This window comes from Sceloporus occidentalis, unplaced genomic scaffold (assembly GCF_023333645.1).
Source record: "Sceloporus occidentalis isolate IW3139 unplaced genomic scaffold, rSceOcc1.0.p SCAF_4, whole genome shotgun sequence".
Taxonomy (NCBI): Eukaryota; Metazoa; Chordata; class Lepidosauria; order Squamata; family Phrynosomatidae; genus Sceloporus; species Sceloporus occidentalis.
Window position 1 is genome coordinate 67,354,296 of NW_028316984.1, and position 26,233 is coordinate 67,380,528.

At 40.5% G+C, this 26,233-nt stretch overlaps 1 protein-coding gene across 3 annotated transcripts in view; it reads right to left on the reverse strand.

The window, feature by feature from the left end:
• The window catches only part of KALRN (kalirin RhoGEF kinase), a 719,845-nt gene that overhangs the window by 307,563 nt on the left and 386,049 nt on the right, over positions 1 to 26,233 (reverse strand). For all 3 annotated transcript variants that reach the window (XM_089520231.1, XM_089520232.1, XM_089520233.1), the window contains 2 exons: positions 22,213 to 22,335; positions 12,379 to 12,570 (listed from right to left, as the gene is read on the reverse strand). In XM_089520231.1, the coding sequence (XP_089376357.1) occupies positions 12,379 to 12,570; positions 22,213 to 22,335 (315 nt within the window). The remainder of the gene's footprint in view (positions 1 to 12,378; positions 12,571 to 22,212; positions 22,336 to 26,233) is intronic.

Consider the following 26,233-nt stretch of genomic DNA (forward strand, 5'->3'; position numbering starts at 1 on the left):
CCAATAGAATACTGTAGTGCCATCTGATCACTTTTCTAGTATCCTCAGGTTTCTGACATTCTGTATGGAATAGATACTTGAAAAATGAACCCATACAGCAAGATAAAAATATACAGATATGTGATCTGTGAAATAAACAGTGTGTCCCAATTGAGATCGATGTTAACATATGCTATTGCATGTGCAAAGCTGTCCTGTGAATACTGTTCTCTGATTATAGCAGGGCTGCCAATGGGAAGAAGGGGGAAGTGGCAAGAAACTTGCACATAGAATAGTGTGTGAAAGAGGAGGTGGCTAGAATGCAACAGGTGGCTGAAATTAGCACAACACATTTTCGAGTTATTAATGAAATGCTATATCTTGAATTTAGGGTTTCCATGTCAGTCACCAGTACCCATCCTATTACTTTTTCATAAAACATGCTCTGCAACCTCTTTGGATGTTGTAGCCTCATGTTACATATGAACAGTGCAGCTGTTTATTACTCTTAGATTGATTGACTGATATCTGAGGGATGAATCCCTGTTTCCAAAGTTCTTGCAGCCTCATTCATGAGGAAATGTAGGGATATCTAAACTGTAAAAGGTATGTATAAAAGTTAAAAGAAACCTGAGGTTTTTCATTTGGCTCTCCCTATTCCTTGACTGAAGCTTTTGCAGACATCATACTGCTTCTTTTTTTCTTTGACCACAACTATCAAGTCATTTTCCCACAGGTTATCACCACAGAGAAAAATAGTTATGTATTTGAGAAAGGTTTATAAAGAGTTTCTCCAGAGCTCAATGAGAATTCAGCTTTTATTTGACTCACATAAACTGCAGCTGCTAGAACTTCTAAATAGTATATGTGTGTCTGCAAACATCAGATACTGTAAATTACGTTGTAGATCTGGGGTAGGTGCATGCGGACCTTCATATATTGTTTGACTGCAACCCCCAGCATTTCTGAGTATTGGCTTTTATGACTAGAACATTTGGGAGATGCAGTTCTTTAACATCTGGAGGGCTGCTCCTTTAAGCGGGAGGTTTAAACTTGGTTTGCAACCCTGTCAAAGGGTTCAAAATGGCAATCAGCCTAACAACATTCGTATTTCACAAAGCGCGGTAGAATATTTTGGTTTCTAATTTATGGAACAGAGGCAGGAAAGAATGTTGGCTCAAACACATTATATAAAAGTATAATGGAAATATAAAAATCTCAGTGGGATCATGAGACTATAAGACTATATCTGCAATCCGCAGTAGTAACTATGGACCAAGTCTCATTTATCTCTTTAGGACCTACTTTTGAGTAATATGTTCATAAGAACACCCTGTATTTTTAGGTATGCTCTTTTGTAGGAAAACCATCTTCTGGAAATTCTGTTTAGCTCCAGCCTTGGTTTCACAGCATACCAGGGAGTTTAATTTTCTAAATTATAAGACAATGACTCAACAGGATATCTCACAAGAATGAAAGCAGACTACATATTTCAGTTCCAGCTGATGAAACTGCAAGCCCAGTTTGCAAGCCCACACCCCTGGCATTTGGAATGTATTGGCTCTACATCAATACTCATTTCCTACTTATGTTTCTCTTAGTTCAACTGAGTAGCAAGTTCCATTCAGCTTCATCTACTCCCTCTAATTCCTGTTTGCTTAATCCTGGGAGACTCTGGTAACTGTTTGGCAGTCTCTCCCTTAAGGAAGGGATGCTGCATTTTTCAGCTGTTTTCTTGGAAGGAGAGGACATTAGAAACTAGACATGTTAGAGCAGTTTATACAGCTTGGTCTATATATCTTCCTCCCTTTATTCCCTTATGGTTTCTAAGGACATGCCCCTATGTGGAGTTATTTCACATAATTTACAGTAATGGCTCTAAAGTCCAAGTTGTTCCTCCTTTTATTTTATTAAAGTCTGACCCTGAACAGATTCCATAAATGCAATGAAGTTTCCTGTTGAGGCTAGATTCCAAAAGCCATTCCTAGCTGATGGATATTACACAGAACAGTGCTGCTCAGAGTGGTCTGCAAACAAGTGCTAATCCATGAGTCATCAGCTGCCTGTCCACAGTAAGAGTCTAGGAAATGATGCAAATATGAAATTATGACAAAAGTAGCAATTCCTGACATGTTAGGGAAAAAACAGCCAGATTTTATCTCATTACACCAGATAATGAGGCACTAAGCAGTAGCCTTTTAATTTTGTTAGGGTTTTTCCCCCCTGTCTAATCCTGTGCAGGATTACTAGTAGTATCTCCTATTATTATAGTCTAACATACATAGGGCTTAACTCATGTTGGGGGACGGGGGAGATTATAGCGTCAGTGTTTTACAAGTTAAAAAAGCAAGAAAATACAGGGTTTTGTGGCTCCATATACATACTGAATAATACAATAATATAATATAAACCTGTGGGAGACTGAAGCCTAAAAGCTACATCACCTTGAAGACATGACCTTGGTAGAAAATGCTAAAACCACTGTAATAAACTGCACTTAATGTTAAATCCCACCAGCTCAGGGGTGGGAAAATGATACCTGTGGCTACATATAGCTCCCATCTGTGGCTTCCAAGGACCCCTAGCATCCTATTGGACCATAAGTGGCCTCTTTTCTAGCAAGGTGTGACCTAGAAATTAACCTTCCAGTCACATCCTGCTAAAAAAGTGGCCCAGCAGGAGCTGGTGGGGGGGGGGGGGGTTGCTCCATAAACATGGTGAAATTGCTCCATAAATCCACCAGGGATCATTAGGGAAGCATTTTGTTCTTGACTATGGGAGTGTCAGAGGAAGTGTGGCATCCTCAGACCCTGTAACTTCCCAATGCAGCCCCTTAATTTCCCACAGTTAACCACTTCTACATTAGGTGGTCTAAAAGAATACACTGGTCAGTGGTATCAAGTCACTGCTGAGAGGTCCAGCAAAATTAACATGGCTGCTCCTCTGGCCACATTTACCTTTGATGTTCGTGGAGGAGGGATAATCTTCAGACCTAGTGCAATATATGGAGCATCCTGGAGGTTGGAAATATAGATTGATTAGAATCTTTAGTGGGCCCGCCACAACCGTCCTGGGGCAGAGATGGGGGGTGGCCGGGTAAATTACTCCTCTCATTCCATTAGCATTTCATCAGCTATAACTATGAACACTCTTATAAACACAGTGTTTACCTAGAAGTCACCTCCATGAGTGAGCACAGGATAGAGTTCATCCACCAGCCATAGTTACCACTGTGAGGCTCAACCACAATAATGGTCTTGTACTTGTCTGTGTGCAATCATTTTGTTCATTGCTGTATGCCTTCAAGTCATTTTCAACTTATGGTAGGGAACCTACCACAGGGTTTTATTGGCAGGATTTATTCAGAGGGTGATTGCCTTTGTCTTCCTCTGAGGGTGGGAGAGTGTGACTTGTTTGGGAGGGAGTATTGGGTCAGGGTTTTGTGGGTTTTATTTTTCTTATATTGTGTATTGTATAAACTCTGTTGTTACCCGCCTCGATCCCCAAATGGAAGAGACGGAATATATTATTATTATTATTATTATTATTATTAACCAGTGGGTTTCCATGGCTGAGCGGGGATTTGAATCCTGGTGTCCAGAGTGCTAGTCCAGTGTTTAAACCACTACACCACATTGGCTCTGTTCAATTATTTAGTACCTTCCTGCCTTCCCCCCAATTCCATAGTCCATGGCCTCAACCTCACCTTGGCTAATTTATCAAACAAGTAGTCCTCATTGCTCCAGACACCTTGTTCACACCATCAAGATATATAATAATAATAATAATAATAATATAGTAACCCGCTTTTCCAAAATTTTGATCAAAGCGGCAAACAATTATATATAAAAAACATTCCAATAAAATCAATTAAAAACAGCATTAAAAACAACACAATGATACTAACAACAAAAGTGCCAGATAGAAGGGGAAGTCAATATATACATTCCTGGGTCATCAATGAAGAGGGGTAAAGGAAAAAATTATTTTTCACAGTGGGAAGGCTTGGGAAAAGAAATACGTCTTCAGGTTCTTTTTAAAAAGAGCTAAAGATGTGGTGGAGCGGAGCTCATCTGGGAGACTATTCCAAGATCTGGGGGCCATGATAGAGAATGCCCTCTGTGAGGTCCTCACATAGCGTGTCGCTGGGACCTCCAACAATTTCATCCCTGTTGACCTGAGTGTGAGGGGCAGATTATATGGGGAGAGGCAGTCCTCCAAGTATCCTGGGCCCAAGCCATTTAGGGCTTTATAGGTCATTACCAACACCTTGTATTGAGCTCGGAAGCGAATAGGCAGCCAATGAAGATCTTTCAAGATGGGTGTTATATGGTCAGACCTGGAACCTAGAAGCTGAAAAGAATCCCATAAAACTAGATAGGATTGTCAAAACCACATCAGTCTGCTGTTCCTGTTACTGGTGTCCAGATCAAGGTGGATCCAAGAAACTTTATCAAAAAATAATGAAGCAAACTAATTATTCATGCATCAGTCGGAAGTGTCCTCTTCAGAGGAAGACAGCCAGGATGACAAGCTGGAGGATGAGGGAGGGAGCAGAAACTCTATAGGCTAAGGAAGAATTTGAGCCCTCCAAATGGGAGGGCTCAAATTCCCGATAGCCTTGAGCCATAGCCTTGAGCCAAGGCACTCAAAGCAGGGCCAAACCAGGTTATTTCCCCAGTGTGGATGCAGCCATAGTTATCCCCAAACTCCAGGGAAGGAAGGCATCAGAAGATGTAGGTCATCAGGACTCAGCCAAGCCAAAGTGTAAGTATCACAGAGAAGATTTCTCAGGATTAAGTTGTCAGCAGCAGTAACAAGGAGTTGACCAGCTGCATCTGTATAGGAATATGCCTTGCTTCAGCATTTAGTACAGATAACTCATCTTCTTTCATCCATATTGTCCCCTGCCCTCACCATTCCCTGTCTGATATCCTGCCAACCTGACTTTGGTACAATGCTCAACTCTTCTTCTGGCTGCTCTCTGTTCCCTGCGCTAGAAAATCTGCTCTGTTATTCAACTTGTGCTTTGACTATTTCCTTGGCCTTTGAACCACTGTGCTACTGTATTCTCCATGTTCTGACTCCAGCCATCCCTCTCTCCCTTCACTCCCCAACAACTTCTATAGCTTAATCACTTGGTGAAAACCAGGACTTTGAATGTAACCTCTTCCCACTGCACCTTAATGAAAGAGGCAGTACAGCATTGCTGGTTTATTCTGCACAGATGAAATGGTGGCAGCAAAGTAAACTTTCTTCACTGCCCTTACTGTGAATGTATGAATCTTCAATTGACCATTAACTCAACTGGACTCTAATAACTAGAGCATCAATGGAGAAAAACACTGGACACTGGTTTGTCCAGAGGTTTTTTCTCTCCATTACCCCTCTAATTGGCACATCTCCTGTTAACTAATCAAGACTCATTTAGATTAAAGTGAACATTTAATATGTGAAAAACAAGACTTTGTTGTTGTGTACCTTCAACCGTTTCTGATTTATGGTAAGCCTAAAGTGAACATATCACAGGGTTTTCTGGGGCTGACAGTATATGACTCAACCAATGTCACTCAGTGGGTTTCCATGGCTGAGTGGGGAACTGAACCATGATCTCCAGAGACATAGTCCAACACTCAAACTACCACACCACAACAAGGCTCCACCAGTTACTTATTTACACAGAATATAATGCATGCATTTTAAGTGTGAATTGATATGTATTAAAAGGATGCCAGAGGAATAGCTTGTGAGGTACTTGACCTTGATAGCATCTCCAACAGACTAAGTAGTTAAAAATTTCAGCTAAGAGCTGTGGGATTTCATGCAAATAATTACCTTGTCCAGCTTGGCCCCAGACACGAGTTGTGAATTCTAGTTGTAAAAGCTCATCCAAGAACAGGAGAGGAAGCCCAAAACAACACAAAAGAGATTGCCAGAAAATATCAAAAAGGAATTTTCAGACTAAAAGCTTGCCAAGTATCTCAAGACTGGCATAAACAAATCATGAACATTATACACTATCAAAATGAATAAAAAATGAAGGAGAATATCTTTGGCTGGTGCAGACAAAATCAGATTTAATATCTAAAAACTAAGCTATGTAATAAACATCAAAAAACACAAATCTCCTTGATTAAAAAATAAAATACAAAAGAATTAAAAACACAGGTTGATTCTCAATAAATGTAGTTTTTAAGGGGTCATATGTGCAGTAACATGTATGAATTCTATGTTTGATTTTTGGCTCACAATTTTCCAAAGCTAGTCAGTATTTTGCCACTCTGTTCACATGCTCAAGTGGACATGACTCTCATCTTCCTACTTTTTCCTAAAACAAAACCAAAAAATAAAATAAAACAAAATGTGGAGACATATATAATGTAGCACTGGGAGTGAGGAATGAACAAATTGCCTGCCTGTAACTGTAGTCCTCCAAGTGGTCATATGTAAACTCACACAAATGGATTAGCCTGTACCTGTGCTGTGCACCTTTTGGAGCCTTTTAGAGCATTAAATAAGCATTTTGGTGGTGGCCTCATCCACCTCTAGTAGCCCTATATAGGGGCCTTCCTGCTGAAACTGCCAGTTCCTTTGGATGCTAATGCAACAATCCAAAGGACAGGCATGATATGAAAAGGGGATGTCACAGATATCCACTCAAGAACTTGATTAGAGGCATGCAACCAAGATATGGAGGAATACAGCACAGATCTCCCGAAAACAGTGTCAGTTCAATAGCTGGAGTCCACTCAGTAATGAGTTCTAAAAGTCATTGGCTGTGACCAGGTAGCTGTCCGATAAATGTCGTAGAGCTGCACACAAATTGGGAAACCAGAAGACATGACAACAGCCCACGTGGAGTGGGCTCAAGTTCAAGCTGGAGGGTCCTTCTGAGTCATTTCATAAACAAGACGGATATCTTTGGGAAGCACCACAATGAAATAGGCTGTCCTTTCTTTGCTGAAGAGTAGCACACAAAGAATATTTGTGAAGTCTGTAAATCTGATGTCCTGTAGACATAGAAGGCCAAAGCTTTCTGCAGTTCAAGACAATTCAAGACAATTCAAGACAATGCAGCTTCCTCTCAAATCCAGAAGTGGGATTCTACATGAAAGCTGATGGAACAAAGTCCTGGTTCACAAGGAAAGCCAACACCACTTTAGGCAAGAAGGTCATGTTGGATCTAAAGATGTCTAACCAGGGTGGAAGTTCACATACAGACAGTCCACATGGAGAGTTTACCAGCTCATCTGACAATCATGAAAGCAGTCTACCAAGAAAGCAACCAGAGATCACAGATAGCCATGGGCTTCCTGTAAAGCTGGGCCAAAATGAGTTCCAAACTCCACCTTAGTACTGGACCCAAAACTGGACAACTGGGGTTCTTGTAGCCCTTCAATAACCTTTGAACAACAGGATCAAGAGAACAGGAAGACTTTCTGAGCAGCTGAAAGTTTACAGTGAAGAGACATGCCCTTGGAAGACAATGTGAACAAGAAATCAAGCATATCTTGGTATTGGCTTCTAGCAGCAGTGATAATGTTCCTGACAGCAACAGGCAAGGAGGCTAGTGAACATTCCCCCATGTCATGACGTTGAGTGTGTCAAGGCTGGGATTCCACCTAAACATTATAAAGAACTTCCTGGTGGTAAAAGCTGTTTGACAGTGAATGCACTGCCTCAAAGTATGGTGCAATCTCCTTCTTTGGAGGTTTTTAAACAGAGGTTGGATGGCCATCTGTTAGGAGAGCTTCGATTGTGTATTCCCGCATGGTCTTTGTGGTACTTTCCAATTCTATGATTCTATAATTCTATGCTTGAGCTGGCCTCAGTAAAGGGTGAGGCTATACAGTCTGCATGGAAGTCAAACACAGATCCCTCAAGACAGGTGGAGAAGAGGGGCAGCATGATCTTGATGCAAGTCACTCTGTCCCAGTGGAGCTTTGCTATTACTCTTGTCAGAAGAGGGAAGGGAAGAAAAACATACCTGATGATGCCTCCCTAATGAAGGCATCATCAACTTTGCATTGCCTTCCGCACTGATCCAGGAACAAAGCTCCTCACAATGAACATTCATCTCAGATGCAAAGGGATCCAGTTCTGGAGTGCCCCCATGATGAAGGATTCATACCAGACCCTTGGAATAGAAGATCCATTTGTGCAGCAAATTCAATGTCCAGATGAGCACATCCACAAGGATGTTGCCTTCTCCAGGAAGATGGATGGCTACGACCATGATATCTTTGTCAATGAACCAATCTCAGAGCAGTTGCATTAGGCAGCGGAGAGTCCTGGATTGTGTACCCCCTGCTTGTTGAGGTAATACATGACCATGGTATTTGGTCAGTCTGCATCTTCATCATCTTGACTTGCAGATCAGAGAGAGATCTGCAGGATAGAACATCTTTGCCACCAGTAAAAGTTACAGGACATTGATGTGGAGAACCTTTCTTATATGGAGAAGTTGCATGGCTCCCCATCCCATCAGTCAAGCACCCATTGTGATGAGTGCCTGAGGACAATGAGGAACAAGGGCAAACCACTCAGTACAAAGGCCACCCAAGATAACACTGGACAGTCCTTGCAATGGTGAGCCACTTCCTGGAGGGGGGTCTCAATTGGACCAAAGTGAGCATTGAACCAGGCCTGCAGATGTTACATGTGAAGCCTGGCATGATGCATGACTGACATGGCAGATGAAATGTAGGCGCGGTATCGACTGCCCCAAAAGAGTGGCCTGCCGGTGCCTGTTTTTCCACCAGAGGGTAGCCTCAGCCACCAAACTGCGAGGCCTCTCATCGGTGGAAAAAGAACCCGCAAAAAGAAGGTTCTTTTGAAGCTGCAGTAGCAGCATAACAAGTGCGCTACTGGTGTATTCGTTACATAAGTGCCGTGCGGTGGCGTGCAATAGAATACCACTTTTTTGTCACCTATGGTTTACAACTCAAACTACACAAATGTATCATTTGGAACGAGGTGACCTCGAAACTGTAGTACATGCACTGGTAACCTCAAGACTTGATTTTTGCAATGTGCTCTACATGGGGCTACCCTTGTGCTTAGTCTGGAAACTCCAGTTGGTACAGAATATGGCAGCCAGGTTGGTCACAGGAACAGCAAGGAGTGACCATATAACACCAATATTGAAGTCACTCCACTGGCTGCCTATTAGTTTCCGGGCACAGTACAAGGTGTTGGTTATCACCTTTAAAGCCCTACATGGCTTGGGCCCAACCTATTTAAGGGATCACCTGCTTCCATACAATCCGCCCCATACACTCAGGTCCTCTGGGAGGAATTTACTACTGCCCTTAAAGACCACATTGATGGCGACCTCCCAGAGGACATTTTCTGCAGCCACTCCCAACTTATGGAATGGCTTACTGGACAAGATCCATCAAATTACCAATCTAGAGAGCTTTTAAAAAGCCATTAAAACGGATCTCTTCCGGCAGGCCTTCCTGGAATAAAATACTCGGCCACGAATAAGACCTCCCATCTATCGAACTCTGCCCATGGTTATTATTTGGATTATTTGGATTTTAGAATATTAGTTTTAATTTTATACTGTTTAATCTTGTTTTAAGGGGGGATACTATGTATATATGGATGTATTTTAGCTTGTTGTACGCCGCTTTGATTGCCTGGCAAAAAGCGAGATAGAAATAAAAAATTTATTTATTTATATTTCTGTTATCTACAACTAACCCTATACAATTCCACTTCTCCTTGCAGACAGCTGTCCAATCTAAAAAGTAACAACAGACCTTTAGGCTGGATCAGATGAAAACAAAACATTATAGAACCAAATACTCCTATCCATAATATTGGATTGCATGACATCTGCTCATCTTCAAAAGTTATACATGATATTCTTTAGCAACAATGGTTTGTTACTGTAAATAAGATAAAGGAGGCTATATTAAATGAAAAAAAGAATAAATGGACACAGTTCTGACATAGGAAATAGCAATATTCAAAAGATTTTTTAATATAAAAAGAATGGGAACACTTCAGCCTTCCAAGATAGACTGTCATGACCTTAAGATAGACACTCTTGAACAAAGGAACTTAAAAAACAAATTGGAACAGTGAATCACTAAAAAACCATCAAGAATTTTCAGCTCTATATGTTCTAGTTTGACCAAGGACAAAATATATTGTTTAAAAAATCACATGTGTTTATCAATTTAAAATGTGCAATGATGTCTGTGTTATTATTCAACACCTTTTTATGTATAGTAACTGGTAAGATAATGATTGTTGTCTGTATATGTTACACTCCAGTTCCTATGCTCTTACTGTGTACAATCCCACCCATCCACTTGATCTCAGGAAAGGCGAGCTATAAATAAATATTTTATTTATTATTATTTATTAAGCACATGTCCAAAAATTAGCCAACTAAGCTAGCATTTCATGCATCTAAAGAAAGGGACAATACCCATAAAAGAAATTATACAGGAGCTGAAAAACCAATTTTTGGATGAAGGGGTGATTTCCAATTTGGGAAGAGTCTTGGGGTTTCATTGAAGCGGTGGTCACACTTTAGGGCACAGGAAGGGGCCCAGATATAATTAATACCAAATGGGAGCTCAATTCTCTGTGTGTCTACTCAGCAGTAAATCAGTGCAAAAGCTTCCCAGGCTGCAAACCAGCACTCATTTCTATGCAACAGCATTCCAGGCTTTACATAGGCGGGATACAAACCGCCGCTTTGCGGCGCTTCCCCGCCGGCGCCATTTGCTCCGCGCAGGAGTTGCAGCAGCCAAACCGCGCGGCTCCCGCGCGGAGCAAAAAAGAAGCTCCATTTCGGAGCTTCTTCTTGCGGCGCACTGATTACGTCACGAAGCGCCGCTGGTGCATTTGCGACGTCATAGGCGCCGCGATACGTCTGGATGCTATGCGTCCAGTACGTAAAGATGGCGGCGCCCATGTGGAAGGGGCGCCGCCATCTTGTACGTATTGTATACGTACTAGGGTTAGGGGGGTGCGGAAGCACCGCCCCTTCCTAACCCTAGTACGTATACAATACGTACTATATGGCGGTGTGTATCCCGCCATAGTCTCTTATCTGTTATTTTCCATAAGCGAATCCAACCCCTGGGGGGAGATTCTTCCTTAATAAAATGTACTAGTCTTTAAAGTCCAAAAGCCTCTTTGTTTTTGCTATAGCATAGCTTCTCCTCTCAAATCTATACACATTTTCTTCAAAGTAATTCCTGTTCTTTCCAGTGCAACCTACCACTAGATAAATAGGGAAGCAGGTACACAGGATAGTGGGTACATAGAATTCCAGACTACAACCACCCAAAATTAGTAGCTACACTAGACCCATGCAGTCAATGCAACTAAGCTTGTATACATTTCATTGACTCATCAGTCTATTATAGCAAGGACTAACAAAAAGATTCAGATTCATATGTCTGTACCATGTTGAGAATGTAGATAGGTATAATGGTTTTTCATTCCTGTCATAAGAATTGAATCACTCTAACAAATTCTCCAGCAGTAGATTTTGGTCAGACAAAAAGGCATTATTTTTGTACACAGCAGACAATGTGATGAGGATGACAGGTTTAAATAGCTTTGAAACAAACTGGTGAGTATCTTGATTAGTGCCTGTTAGCCATGGCTTCTACATGGAATTTCTATGTCCAGAATAGAGACTGGAAAAGTTACTCTGAGAAGAGGGGTATGGGCTGTGCAGGGATAATGTTATTTGTCCAAATGTAACTTGTCTGAGCTTAATTCTGAAGTGGTAAAACCAGTTGCTCGGGAGCAATAGCAGCAACAACAATAGCCATTGTTTTAATGTTCTGCTAATAGGCTTCCCAGAATCATGCTTGTGCGCTGTGAGAAGATGGATATTGGACTAGAGAGATCTTTGATCTGCTCTATCACGTCTTTTCTTTTGTTCTTATGTTAATAGACTTCTAAAATTAAAGCCTACTTCCATATCTCATGCATGTTTCATTTTCAGAGTATAAATTCCAAACCATAGCCAGGTATGTATCCAACAGATACAAAGAATAAGGATATGTCCATGCTAATAGCCCTTTGCCTACTTCTTTTTTGTTAAAAATCTTATTGCTCCTTGTATTGTTTAATTTTTGTTTTTTTATATTCGTCCCTCTTGTTTTGTACAATATTTTCCAGCTCAAGACTACACATGTGCAAAATGGTATACCTCACCAATGGATCCACACAGGGATTAACAGCAGGCTGCAGCACCTAATTCCTGGATTTATCTATCCATCCATATTTGCAGCATATTAAAAAGAAAAGAGGCACAACATACCAATTCTCTTAATGGCATTGATAATTATCTTAACCAGACAAATATCCCAAAGCCCCCCAGAGGGCAGAGATTTATCAGATCCATTAAAAATTACGCACCTGTTCAGCCTTCTGGTGAAACACAGCAGACATGGCCAGAATGGTGCTGCGCTCATCCAGTGCTGCAGCAAAGCTTTTCCACTCTTGATCTAGTTGTGTAGATATCTGCTTAATTTGCTGAGAAGCATAATGGCCAGCCTCTGAAAGCCTGGATGCGACTGACATGATGCGGTTTATGTTCACATAAGCATTCTGGGGAGAAAATAATTATATGTGAGAATCACAACCTTCTCTAGTATTCTTTAAACTTGCAAACCACAACAACAACAACAACAACCAAAGAAAAGAAAGAAAAAGAAAGAAAGAAAGAAAGAAAGAAAGAAAGAAAGAAAGAAAGAAAGAAATTTCAGAGGATAGGAAAGAAATCATATTCGCAAATTGCATTTGTGAGAATCTCAAGGCAAAGATACATGGGCAGAAGAATAGGATGACATTGTATAGTATACACTGTTAGATTTTACCACTTTATCCTGCACTGTAGTGCCAATATGTCATTTTAGACCAGATTTGCAAGCTGTGGGTCAGATGTGCTCTCCAAGGAAATTTCTATGGCTCAAATCCCCTACCAACCACCAATTTGAGGTGAAATTTTCTCCAGACCTATAAATTGCCACTCCTAGAGGGCCTTAGGAGGCTTTGAGGAGTACATTGGGCCCTTGATATCTGATGGGTTTTGGTTTCAGAAACCCTTGCAGATACCAAAATCCATGGATGTTCGAGTCCCATTGAATATAATGGGCTAGTAAAATGGTGTTCCATATATAAAATAGCAAAATCAAAGTTTATTTGGAATTTATTTATTTTAAAAATATTTTCAATCCATGCATGCTTAAATCTGTGGATTAAAAAAAATCCGTGGATATGGAGACTGTAGTACAGATCAAGCCCTCCAAGCCCCAAATCCATTAAATTTGGCCACAAATGACCAAATAGAGAAGCTAGAAGTCATTTCAAGTTTTGTTTTCAGATGTGAGTAGTCGTTGATTTGGCATTAGATGTAGCTAACCAGGTCAGGTATAAGGACAAAACAGTGGACAAAAACTGGTTTTCACAGCAGAGTTGGTTTCTATCCTTCCACTTTCCCCACTGAAACATTTGCTTAAAGGGGGGGGGGGGGAGCAAAACAAATTTGTTTTTCCCCTTGATTCATCATTGCAGTGTGTGTGTGTGTGTGTGTGTGTGTGTGTGTGTGTGTGTGTATCACTGTTCAACTCTCTGTAAGTTTACATCCTGAGGTCATGCCACTACAGTTTATCAGAATGATGACCATACACAATTGCTCTTTTCTTGAGGTATCATTGTGAGCCCTCTTATTGGCTCCTTCCAGCCTGGGTCAAATTAGATATTAAGAGACAACCAGGTATCATTCATCACTGGAGGGGATCTCTCTTTTAAACACATGTTAAATGTACACCAGTAACACAAAAATAATGTTATCTGTTCTTATAACTTTGGTTTAAGTGCTATATGGATCCACCCAAAAGTTCAGGTCATACCAAAGACCTCCTCAGAGAAATGTATGGTTCATGCTGGAATTTTCTACTTTCACATAAACCCAGTATTAGAATGAAGTGTATGGGGCAGGGACAGAGAAAGTATTCTTCATAATAATCATATACGTAGTATCCATCTGGAGTTCAAAAGACCTTAACTGGAAGCCATATCCATCTGCTAAAAAAAGGATCACTCTTTTTTCAGTAACTGTAGAAATTCTAACTAAGAAGAATATGTTGTTTCCATATGATCTTTTCAACAGCTTGATTCCCATGGTGACATTTTTAACAAACTAACTATATGTGACTGTATGTATTCTTTAACTGAAGTGGATATTGTATAGGCATAATATGAAAATTAGTGTATGAAAAGGACAAATGGTAAGAGTATTTTCAGAAACGTGTCATTAGGGGGTAATTGTAACATGTTTCTTATGCATTTTAGCTCTAAAAAGAGAGAACAACTTGCCCTATTTTTTTTTTTTTTGACAATTAGTGCCTTAACAACGGGTGGGCTGATCTAGCCATGTTGGAAAACAGCTTTGCGCTTTTCTCTGAAGTAATGACTCACTCTTCCAAGGGGTCACATATAAAAGATAAACTAGTTTCAGTGAAGCAGTTCTGAATAGCTTCAGTCTGAATAAAGGTTAATAATAATAATAATAATAATAATAATAATAAGCAGCATGTACACTCTGCTATTCTAATATAAATCAGCAATCACGGTGATTTGTACCCATTTAAATAGGACATTGCAGCTTGATTCAGAAATGTAATGAGATTAATGGGATCACTGAATAGACTTTAAAGATGGTTCTCTCTTTTAATGAGATACACACACACACACACACACACACACACACACACACACATAAACAATGCAGAATTGTAATAAAGGAATTATTCAGGCTTTTAAGGACCTGTATAAAATGTTACTGCTCGTTTAGTTTTCTCCTGTCTAGTATTTATTTAATTTATTATCATAATTGCCATTTGAAACAGATTTTATGATTATTACTATTTTCCCAATACACATCTGACAGTGAATTATTGAAAGCTTCCAGCTCTGATTTCAATTGCCTGAATCCAGCAACTGCATTCCACATGCCGAATGTACTGTAGCAGAAATGAAAAAGACTGTGACATGCTGAAGCAATTTAGTACAGCTGTAAAGAGCTAGGGTCACCCTGTTATCATTGCATGGCCTTGCTCTGGTCTCTGTGTGGCTTCATTTCCCTTCTGGTTCAATTGGGACAGTTTCAAAAATTAATTTGGAACTGGCACCTATTCTAAAAAAAAGGTAAAGGTTTCCCCTTGACATAAATGTCTAATTGTAACTGACTGTAGGGGGTGAAGTTCCATCTCTGTTACTAAGCCAAAGAGCCAGCATTGTCTGAAGACAACTCTGTGGCCATGTGGCCAGTGACCAGCATGACTTCACTGAACACTGTTACCGTCCCACCTAAGTCGTACTTATTTATCTGTTTGCATTTGCATGCTTTTAAACTGCTAAGTCGGCAGAACCTGGGACTAGCTCACCCCATCATGCTGCACTTGGGCCTCAAACTGTCAACCTTCTGACCATATGATCATTAGTCTTAACCACTAAGCTGCTGCATCCACCTGTGCTATTTGTTGCAATTTTAAGTTCATGTTTGTTTCTTCCCTTCCAAGTTATTGATGAGAGAGCCAGTGAATATACATGTTGATTAAATGTCAGTGCAAAAGAGAGTACTAATGTGACTGTATGACATAATCAAAATTATTTTCAAAAAATTACCTTAATTTAATTAAAACAGTTATATGTGAATCCCTATTTGCAACTTGTGTATGTGATGCATGAGGGACAGTCTGACTACATGGAAGTCTGAGCTATTCAACATTAGAATACACTCTTTTCCTGAACCCTGCTTGGACATCTGGCAATTCTCTGTCCAGTAATCTCTTCCAAAGGTAGTGGCAGCAGGGACCACATTGCAAACATACGATGGACAATGGAGCAAGCCAAAGAATTCTGGAAGAAAATTAGCATGTGTTTTATAGACTATAGCAAAGTCTTTGATTGCACAGAGCACAAAAGGCGATGGAACCCTCTTAAAGAAATAGGAGTGCCACTACATCTGATAGTCTCAAAGAGGAATCTGTACTTAGGACAAGAGGCTACTGTAAGAACAGAATACAGAGAAACAGTATGGTTCTCATTCACCAAAGGGGTCAGGCAAGGCTGCATCATTTCACCCTATCTGTTCAACTTGTATGCAGAAAATATCATACAAAGAAGGAGTGAAGATAAGAGGAAGGAATATTAACAACCTAAGATATGCAGATGACACCATACTATTAGCAGATAAAAATCACAGACTTGCAACAATCACTAAGGAAAGTCAAAGAAGAGAGAAGAAAGCAGACATAATGTTAAACTTAAAGAAAACAAAAATAATAATTTACATAAATTCAACCTAGATAACAAGGAAATCAAACAGTTAAAGATTTCCCATACCTTCCATCACACATTGATCAGAATGGAGACTGCAGTCAAGAAATCAACAGATTAGGAATGGGAAAGGAACCTAGAAAAAAACTAGACAAAATCCAAAGATTTACAGCTGAACACTGAAGTTAGAATAGTTCAAGCCATTGTATTCCCTATTACCATGTATGGCTGTAAGAGCTGGACAGTGAAGAAAGCAGATAGGAAGAAAATTAATTCATTGGAGATGTGATGCTGGAGAAGAGTGCTGAGGATACCATGGACAGCTAAAAAGACAAACAAAAAAATGGGGCCTAGAACAGATTAAGCCAGAACTCTCCCTGGAAGCTAAATTGAATAAATTGAGGCTATCATACTTCGGCCACATAAAGAAAAGGTGTGACTCATTAGAAAAGACAATGATGCTGGGGAAGTGGAAAGAGAGGAAGACTGCATGCCAGATGGATAGACCCAATTAGGGAGACCATGGGCTTCAGCTGGCAAGGCTTGAGCAGGGAGGTAGAGATTGCTGTGGGGGGGAGGCTTGGAGATGTCTCATTCACAGGGTCGCCATGAGTCAAGATAGACTCAAAAGCAGTTAATAATCAAATGTCACATGTTAGCGGGAGGGTATCTTCTGAGGTTGGAAGGTGGAAGCATTAAAGGAGGCCCTGTCACAGTGCGATTTTGAAAATCTTCCTCATTGAAATGGGAATAATTTTGTAAACTTGGTGCTTTGCCAATACATCTCAGCACCATGAGCACCTTCTGAATGATGTTCCAATTAGGAAGGGTGGAAGACAAGGAGGTCCTTTAATGACTTTCATTCAGAAAGAATACCTCATAATGCTGATCTACTGCTGGGAGACTGGGAGGGAGAAAGGGAAAACAAATCTGTAAACCAGTTCCCCCTTTTCTCAAGTTTTTGTAACTTTTAATGTATCAGAACTATGGCAGAAGACTTGTACTTTGCATTTTAAATTATTCTGGAAGAATGACAAGTATGTTCAGTACCCAGAGAATGTTCACCTACAAAACAGGAGATACTTTTGCATTCTAATTAAACTAACTAAAATCAGAAAAATTAAAATAACAAGCAATGCCTTGAATATTTATTTAATTAAATTAAAATTATTAAAATGTTTAATTTGCAACACACACACACACACAAATGTTTTTTCTAGATACAATGGATGACAAGGTATAACTCCTGAACACACTTTCTCATGTTGGTTTTCCACACAGCCTAAAGGCAAAACTCCAGAGCAAGTAGGTCTAATGTGAATAACCTTTTCCTTGCAGCCTTCAATCATTGGAGGGTAAATTTCAGTGTAAAAATTGCCATTTAGAAGACAATTTAGTAATGTGCAGTTATAAAGGATTTTGGAGATCATTTTTTTTAATTTTACTATTGTATCTCAATCCTGTTGCCATGGCATTTTAGTATCTTTTCTGATGTCTGGATACAGGGATGAGTTAACCTTCACCAGTGAGAGATGTTCTTGGAAATAAATAATAAGCAATAGCTGACCCATTGCTTATTATAACAGCTACATGCAGTCACTGTTCCCAGCTAGTAATACTATATAACATACACAAGCAGAAATCTTGATTTTGAATTTTTAAAAACCAGGTAGCTTTGTTGTGATGGAAGTTTGTTTATTTTGTGTAAAGCAGCTATCTATCACAGAATATATATTTGACACCTCTTTGGTGATTTCTTGAGAAATTATTATTCTAAATAGCAAATGGTAAAAATGTGAAGTTACTCAAAAACACTCTTTGTCAAATAAGACATTTCATGATTTGATTTTTGGTTTTTTAACATTCCTACTTTTTCTTATTTTCTTTTTATTCTTGCATGTGTAATATGAACTAATACATTTTAACATGTTTGAAGTCATTAGGATGATGAAGTTACCAAATAAGGTGAGCTGAGATTTTCTGCATTCTAATATACCTGAGCAAAGTACATATGGTCAGTGTATAGTAATAATTTTGTCATGTTCTATCAGATTTTGCGAAAAATCGAAGTACTGGGAGTTTCTTTTCCAGCATTATGACAATGAATGTAACAACTGGTTCTAACATGTAAAATATGTGGTAAAGCTGATGATAGGATGGGACATGAGAAATAAGCAAGATGAACCTGAACTCCTAGTACAACAAAGCAAATATGATATAACAGGCATCACTGAAACCTGGTGGGATGAGTCTCATAAGTGGAATGTAGAAATAGAGGGGTATAACCATTTTAAGAGAAATAGGCCAAACAGGAAAGGAGGAGGAATACCACTATATGTCAGAGATATTTACACCAGTGAAGAGATCCAGGACATCAATCTTGGCAGCCAGGTGGAGAGCATCTGGATAAAAATTAAAGGGGAGGGAAACAACAAGGATCTTATGGTGGGAGTCTACTACAGACCTCCAAGTCAGATGGAGGAATTGGATGATGCCTTTCTAGAACAGATGACTACACACTCAGAAAGGAGAGATGTAGTAGTGATGGGTGACTTCAACTATCCTGATATTTGCTGGAATTCAAACAGCAAAATCCTCAAGGTCTAGCAAATTCCTAACTTGCCTCGAAGACAATTTCAAAAAGTGGAAGAGGCAACAAGAAGGGTCAGCTGTTTTAGATCTGATCCTAACCAACAAGGATGACTTGGTCAATGGGGTGCAAGTGGTGGGATCCTTAGGTGGAAGTGACCATGTTCTCCTGGAGTTTGTTATACAGTGGAAAGGAGAAGCCAGGCATAGTAAAACACGCATCCTAGACATTAGGAGAGCGGATTTCAGTAAACTCAGAGAAGTATTGAGGGTGATCCCATTTTCAGAAATACTAAAAGAGAACGGGATTCAGGACGGATGGGAGTTTCTCAAAAGGGAGATACTGAAGGCGCAATTTCAAACAGTTCCAGTGAGAAAGAAAAATGGGAGGTTTCTCAAGAAATCAGGATGGATAACTAAGGAACTTCCAAAAAAGCTAAGTTTTAAACGGAACATGTATAAGAAATGGAAAAAGAGGGAAATCTCAAAAAAGGAATTCAAAGAAATAGCAGGTATGTGTAGGGGTAAATTCAGCTAAAAAGGCCAATGCAATTTTAGGCTGCATCAATAAAAGTATAGTGTCTAGATCAAGGGAAGTAATAGTGCCACTATATTCTGCTTTGGTCAGGCCCAACCTAGAATATTATGTCCAGTTCTGGGCACCACAATTCAAAAAGGACATTGAGAAACTGGAGCATGTCCAAAGGAGGGCAACTAAAATGGTGAAGGGTCTTGAAACCATGTCCTATGAGGAACAACTTAGAGAGCTGGGGATGTTTAGCCTGGTGAAAAAAAGGTTAAGCGTTGATATGATAGCCCTGTTTACATATTTGAAGGGATGTCATATTGATGAGGGAACAAGCTTGTTTTCTGCTGCTCCAGAGAACAGGACCTGGAGCAATGGATGCAAGCTCCAGGAAAAGAGATTCCACCTCAACATTACGAGGACCTTCCTGACAGTAAGGGCTGTTCAACAGTGGAACACACTCCCTCGGAGTGTAGTGGAGTCTCCTTCCTTAGAGGTCTTTAAACAGAAGCTGGATGGCCATCTATCGGGGATGCTTAGATTTCCTGCATGTCAGGGGGTTGGACTGGATGGCCCTTGTGGTCTCTTCCAACTCTACAATTCTATGATTCTATAGTGTGCAAAAAATAAAAACAGAGAAAATGTTTAGAGGACAATGCCATTTTCCTTTAACAATTTTTCATCTGTTGTTTGTTACAATGAAGAGAAAGGTATCTGGAACGCTATTAAGACCTGTAGAGACTGGGGCTCGGTCATGGCTATTACTAAGATGCATGCTGTGTAAAGCTACACATTACTGATCAATATGCAGCTAGTGACGGTCCTCTGTGAAACAGATGTTAAATATTCAAAGCAATACTCAAGAATCACATAATAATTTCATGACTGTGATGAGCCTGTACATGGAGACTCTTTCCTATCAAGCCCTCTAATCCCACTGCTTCATGGTTCTCTGGTTTTGTGCATATTCAGGAGGAAAAAACTCAGAAAGCACAATTTTACCAGACTAGATATAACAGTGGCCTGGTGGCTACCATGTCAAGGGGGCAGTGAATTCAGCTTAGATTTTCTTTTGAACTTTAAAGGAAATACCCAAGATGCTGATCCAATTTTGTTGATGGATTCAGTAGCCTGGATAGCTCTCTTGGAGTTCAGACTGAAGTCCCGGGTGGTTTTGTCACTCTGAAGAGATGGTGTCAGTTAAGCGAGGCTCAGTAGAAAACAGTTTTTTAATAACAATTTTTTATTTCTTTTAACGTTTTCTTTAAAAACATCACATCTTCCCAAATTTTCATTTTGACCCCATGAAAATATGCATATGAAACTATATACAGTGCATATAATACTGTAATTTAAAGGTTTTAGTTTAATTTTGCTACTTATTTATGGACCTTAACGCATTGCCAACGGGGACATAATGGGGATGTCCACATGGGGCCCACCATGATGTACGCATGGGGCAGTGTCCAAACGGCACTGTGCCACATGCATGTCAGTGCATGCGAGGGCGAAAATGGCGCCCTGTGCGTGGCACAAAAAGAACCCGCTGGGAGTGGGTTCTTTTTATGCCTCCTGGAGGCTATGCCATTTGGTTGGTACGGCCTCCGTGTGGGGCAAAAATGGGTGGCTGCAGGCCTCCCTTGCATGGCTGTCTCTACAGTCCCTAAGTTTCCCATTACAGTAATATTTTTTCTGCACAGAAAAGCTGTTTTCTACTTAGAAAATGCTGTAATGAGGGGGCTTATTCTTCACAGATTTCATATGTGGTTAAATCTTTAATTGCGAATAGGCTTCAAAAACTGCATGATTTTTGAAGACTTTCTTGTAGTGGTAAGAAACTTGTTAATGTTACTTATTGTTCTCTTCAAGAAGAACTTTAGTGAACAATTACACACCTAATCTATGCACACATGTAATAGTATGACACCTGCTATCCTGTTGCAGAATTTCATGGGAACAGGTGAATAAGCAGTCAAGTGGGCAAGGATCCTTGTTCCCTGAGTTCATTCTTCCGTAGTTGGTGGGGATGGACAACATGAATTGGGGAGAGAGATGAAATCATATCAGAGGGAAGCGATTTCTGTCCTACGATATGTGCATACAAATAGCATCTCTAGGCCATGGAGATAACAGCAGCATGAATATGCCAATAACCACAGTGGCCTTTTATTTGAAATTCATGTCAGTTCCAGGTTGATCATGCTCTAATTGCATAACTGATTTATTTGACAAAATAATAAATTCTAGTCATATTGGATGCTTTGATTAGACATTTCTCATTAGGATATAGACTATAGATATAGAAAGAAAAGCCAAGTATGAAAAGATTTTAATAAAAAGTAGTGAGCTCTGCTTTCACTGGCTCTGATTAAGGGTATTCCATCTTAATTGTTCCACCCATATTAAAGATAGGCTTGTTTGTAAATAAAGAAAATTCTCAGCTGCCAGTCTCGGAAGAGAGAAAGCAATAACTCAAAGGGGAATAAAAAGTGCTGCCGCCAAATAATCAGTCCAAATTTTTGTTCACCAAGCCACGAGTTCCCTCTTTTAACTAGTGCTTCTCTCTCACCATTTTCTTTCTTTCTTTTTAAAAAGAATTTTTAAATTAGTTTTTCAAAACACAAAAATACATTACTAAGAAACAAGATCACTCATTTACACACATAACATAATCCTACACTAAACTAATAATTAAATAAACTCTATGTTATACCTCACGAAACTGCATTCTCTCACAATTTTCTCACCTCTGTCACACACATGTCTTCAGAGAAAACCTTTTATGTACTCACCATGGAATTCATAGCAAAGTGGTTATGCTGCGTCTGTAAATCTAGGGCATGTTGGTAGCTCACCCCAATTTCAGTGTGACTCTGCAGAAACAACTCTTTGTTGTGGCTGATCCAGTCAAACATCTGGAAAAGAAAGGAAATGTCATGGCTAGAAGCAAGGTTAACAATCCCACATAGTCAGAGAGCTGCAAGTGGCAGGAGGACATTTTATTCTAGAAATACTGTATATGAGAAGCCCAGAGGCAAGATGTAAGCACAATGGCACTCTTCCACTCATCTTCTCCAGCAAGTGATATTAATAGATGCATGTTGACTCTGATACTAGCCTAGCCTGTCCTAATTTCTAATGAGGAACTTTGTTGGACTAGCTAGGCTTGGGCAACCAGGGCACTGCCCCCGGGCCCCCAGCCAAAGGGGGGTCCAAATGGCGGTGCGCCAAGATGGCACCCACAGCGCTCAGTAGAACTCAGGAGCATGCGGACACTCCACCATACCGAGCCCTACTTTCTGCCCTAGGGCCCCTAAAGGCCTAGCTACAGGCCTGAATTAGGAACTGTTGTATGCCTGTGGTAAACTGCTACGTAAAACAACAAACGGTACATTTTGTTTGTTCAGATAAATTGCTAATTCTACTAAATTGGCTCTCTTCATCCTACTAAACCTCCAGAGCCATCAATAGGGTTGGTTTCACCCCAGTGCAGTAACTCATGCTCCATCACAGCAGAAGCAACCTGGCTGACAGAGGTGGGTGGATGGCTGGGGGGGTTGCCAGCCTAGTCAGACCCTTTCCACCAGTGGCCATTGATGGCTTTCAGTGCTACTGCATCCTAGTATCCCATTCCAGGTGTAGTGAACTGCTGTGTCAAAGAAAAAGGGAGCTGATTCCCTTTATCACTCACCCAGTAGCCACTGAGACCTAGGAGGAACTGCTGGGCAACAGCATCCCTTCCCCGGAGTCATAGTCGATGGATGGCAGAGGTGCCCTAGCTGGTGGAGGAAGCAGGGTCTTAGATTGGATAGGAGCAACTACCCCACCAGGTATTCACCCCCCTCTGAGTTTTCACCCTGTATGGACTGTACTCCTGCACCCCCAAATGGCACACATGCAAACCTCTCTCTGTCTTTTGAGGCACCTGCTGCCTGTTGTGATATTTGCCAACAAAGATCATTTACAGACAAATTCATGGTTATAAGGTTACTGATCTTTACTAGCTATGATAGCTATATGCCACTTCTAGTATCAGAAACAACATGCATCTGTTAATATCACTTGCTGGAGAAGATGAGTGGAAGAGTGCCATTGTGCTTACATCTTGCTTCTGGGTTTTTCATATATTTCTAGTTGACCCCTATAGGAATAAAAAAACAGACACAGCCTGCTTTTTCCTACAGACCTCACCTGCCCTATTTGCTTTGTTGTTGCTGATGTTGTGTGCCTTCAAGTCTTATGGCGATCCTAAGGCAAAAACTTATCGTGTTTCGGGGTTTTTTTTTAGCAAGATTTTTTTTTCTGGGAAGGTTTGCCATTGCCTTCCCCTGAGGCTGAGAGAATATGACTTCCTTTCTTGGAAGTTTTTAAACAGAGGCTGAATGGCCATCTGTCAGGAATGCTTTGATTGAGAGTTTCTGCATGGCAGGGGGCTGGGCTGGATGGCCCTTGTGGTCTCTTCCAAGTCTTTTATTGTATGACTTGTCCAAGGTCACCCAGTGGACATCATGGACAATTAGGGAATCAAACCCTAGTCTCCAAAGTCATAATCCAACATCCAAACCACTACCTCTTCCCTTTTTTTAACCACCCATCCCCTCTGGCCTCACCCTTCTTTGCTACTTTTGTACATCATTCTTTATGTATCCACCATTCCTTCATCCAAAACAAAACAAAATGATATAGTGGCTCAACTCAGCCACAATTAAGCAACCAGAGTTTATTCTCAATTCTTTCCAAAGAGAAGTACATAGTGATTCAATTATTAAATTAAATTGAAGGTGCGGAACAGGTAACTAATTACTCTAATTCAGCCTAAAGGTCTTTTGCTTCATTCCATTTCTCATTTTCTCATTAAGAGGTAACACTTAATTGAGTCAGAAAAACTCCATACAGAAAAGAGAGTAAACTTAACTTATGTTTTAGGAACTAGCAGAGATCCATCTCATTAAGTAGCTACATGCTAGATATGAGCATTTTTCAAACCAAGGTTAAGCCATTTAAGAAAGCAAGAGCAAGAGTGAAGTCGAAAGCTTTCATGGATAGCATCCATGTTTTTTTGTGGGTTTTTCGGGCTATGTGGCCATGTTCTAGAAGATTTTCTTCCTGACAGATGCTGGCGAAATGTCAGGAAGAAACTCTTCTAGAACATGGCCACATAGCCTGAAAAACGCACAAAAAACCAAGAGCAAGAGCTTTGTGGCAATGATACCTGGAAAATAATAAATCTAGGACATGTACAAGCAATATATCTGGAGTTAATCTGAAGGCAAGAAATAGAAAAACAGAAATGATTTGGTTCTTTTCTTTCTCATTTTTACAGAAAGTGTTCTGGAAGAAAACGAAGAATGATGTTTGGATAAACTATGTCTCTTCATGGGCTTTTGCAGAATTATGTTTGGACTATTGCTGACTTGTTTTATATTCTTTCCTTCTTTGTATTTTAGATTTATTTGCCAAATTATATTGGCCTTCAGGTTAGGAGGTTGTTATACCAGTTATACACCAGTTAAACCAGCACTCTCTGATCTGGTCTTTATTTTTTTCTGAAGCATTGACAAAACAATTCAAGTAAAACAATTTTCTATGCAAAGTATCATGGACTTATCAGCACAATTATAAAATGATTAGATTTTTGTAAGACGCCTCACAAGATTCATTCACATATTATCTTGGAAGCTGCCAGGCTATCTACATTTCTTCACATGGTCCATCCTTGATAAAGCTGGATAGGGGAACAGACTGCCTCAGAGGGTGGTGTACGACCATGTTTTGGACGTGTGTTATTTATGTATTCCTGCCTGGGAGGAGGTTGAAGTAGAGGTTAGAGTAGATGGCCCTTGGAGTACCCTCCTACTCTAAGGGTCTATTATCTTTTTGGTTTGGTTTGCCATGTTTGGATTAACACATTAGGAAGAAGGATTCTCAGGTGTGGTCCAGACCAGTGCTCTGTGCAGGCCTGGCCACATACTAGGGTTGCGCGGGGGTGGAGCGACTGCACGCCCTGCAACCCTAGTACGTGGTGGTGGCATAATCATGGCGGCCTCCCATCCACATGGGTGCCGCCATGATGACAACATGTATATGCTGCATCCAAATGGTGCAGCATGTGTGTGATGTCTCTGCACTGCCCCAGGCTGCTTACGGAAACCTGGCTGCAGCAGGGGAAGGAGCTATGAAACGGAGCTCCTTTTGGGCACGTGCACTGTTCCCACAGCAACCAAATGGCTGCAGGAATGAGGCCGGGGAGAAAGGGGCTGGGCGGCCCCTTTCTCCCATGACTCTGGCTCCCGGAGTGTCCAGGAGCATGAAGCACCAAGGACACCCCTTTTCCGCGCCACAGAGAAATGGCATTTTGCCGCTTCTCTGTGGTCCGGAAAAACTCCAGATTGGGGCTGCAGGGCTGCCAGTGAGGCTGCCCTGCCCCCAACCTGGAGCTAAAAGGGGCGCCACAGACCCGCCCCTTTAGGGAAGTTTGTACCACACCTCAGTTAATCTTTTTCTAAAGAAATTGTTTTCAAAATGCAGGGCCATTTTGATAGGAACATTTATTCCCACAAGATTCTGAGGTCAAATTGGTTTAACACAGAACTGATTAGTCTTGTTCTAACTATACCATAAATAACCCTGTCAGCAATTGATAAAATTGGCATAATTGTGGAAAGCAAGTGAAACCTATATTAAAGCTCACCATTAAAAAAAACCACAGAGACGGGTGGATAGATAGACAGACAGACGGATGATGATTCAGAAATAAGAGATTTCCTGCAATTTTAATAGATGTGTAGAAGACAGAGGTACAGCAGGTGTGTA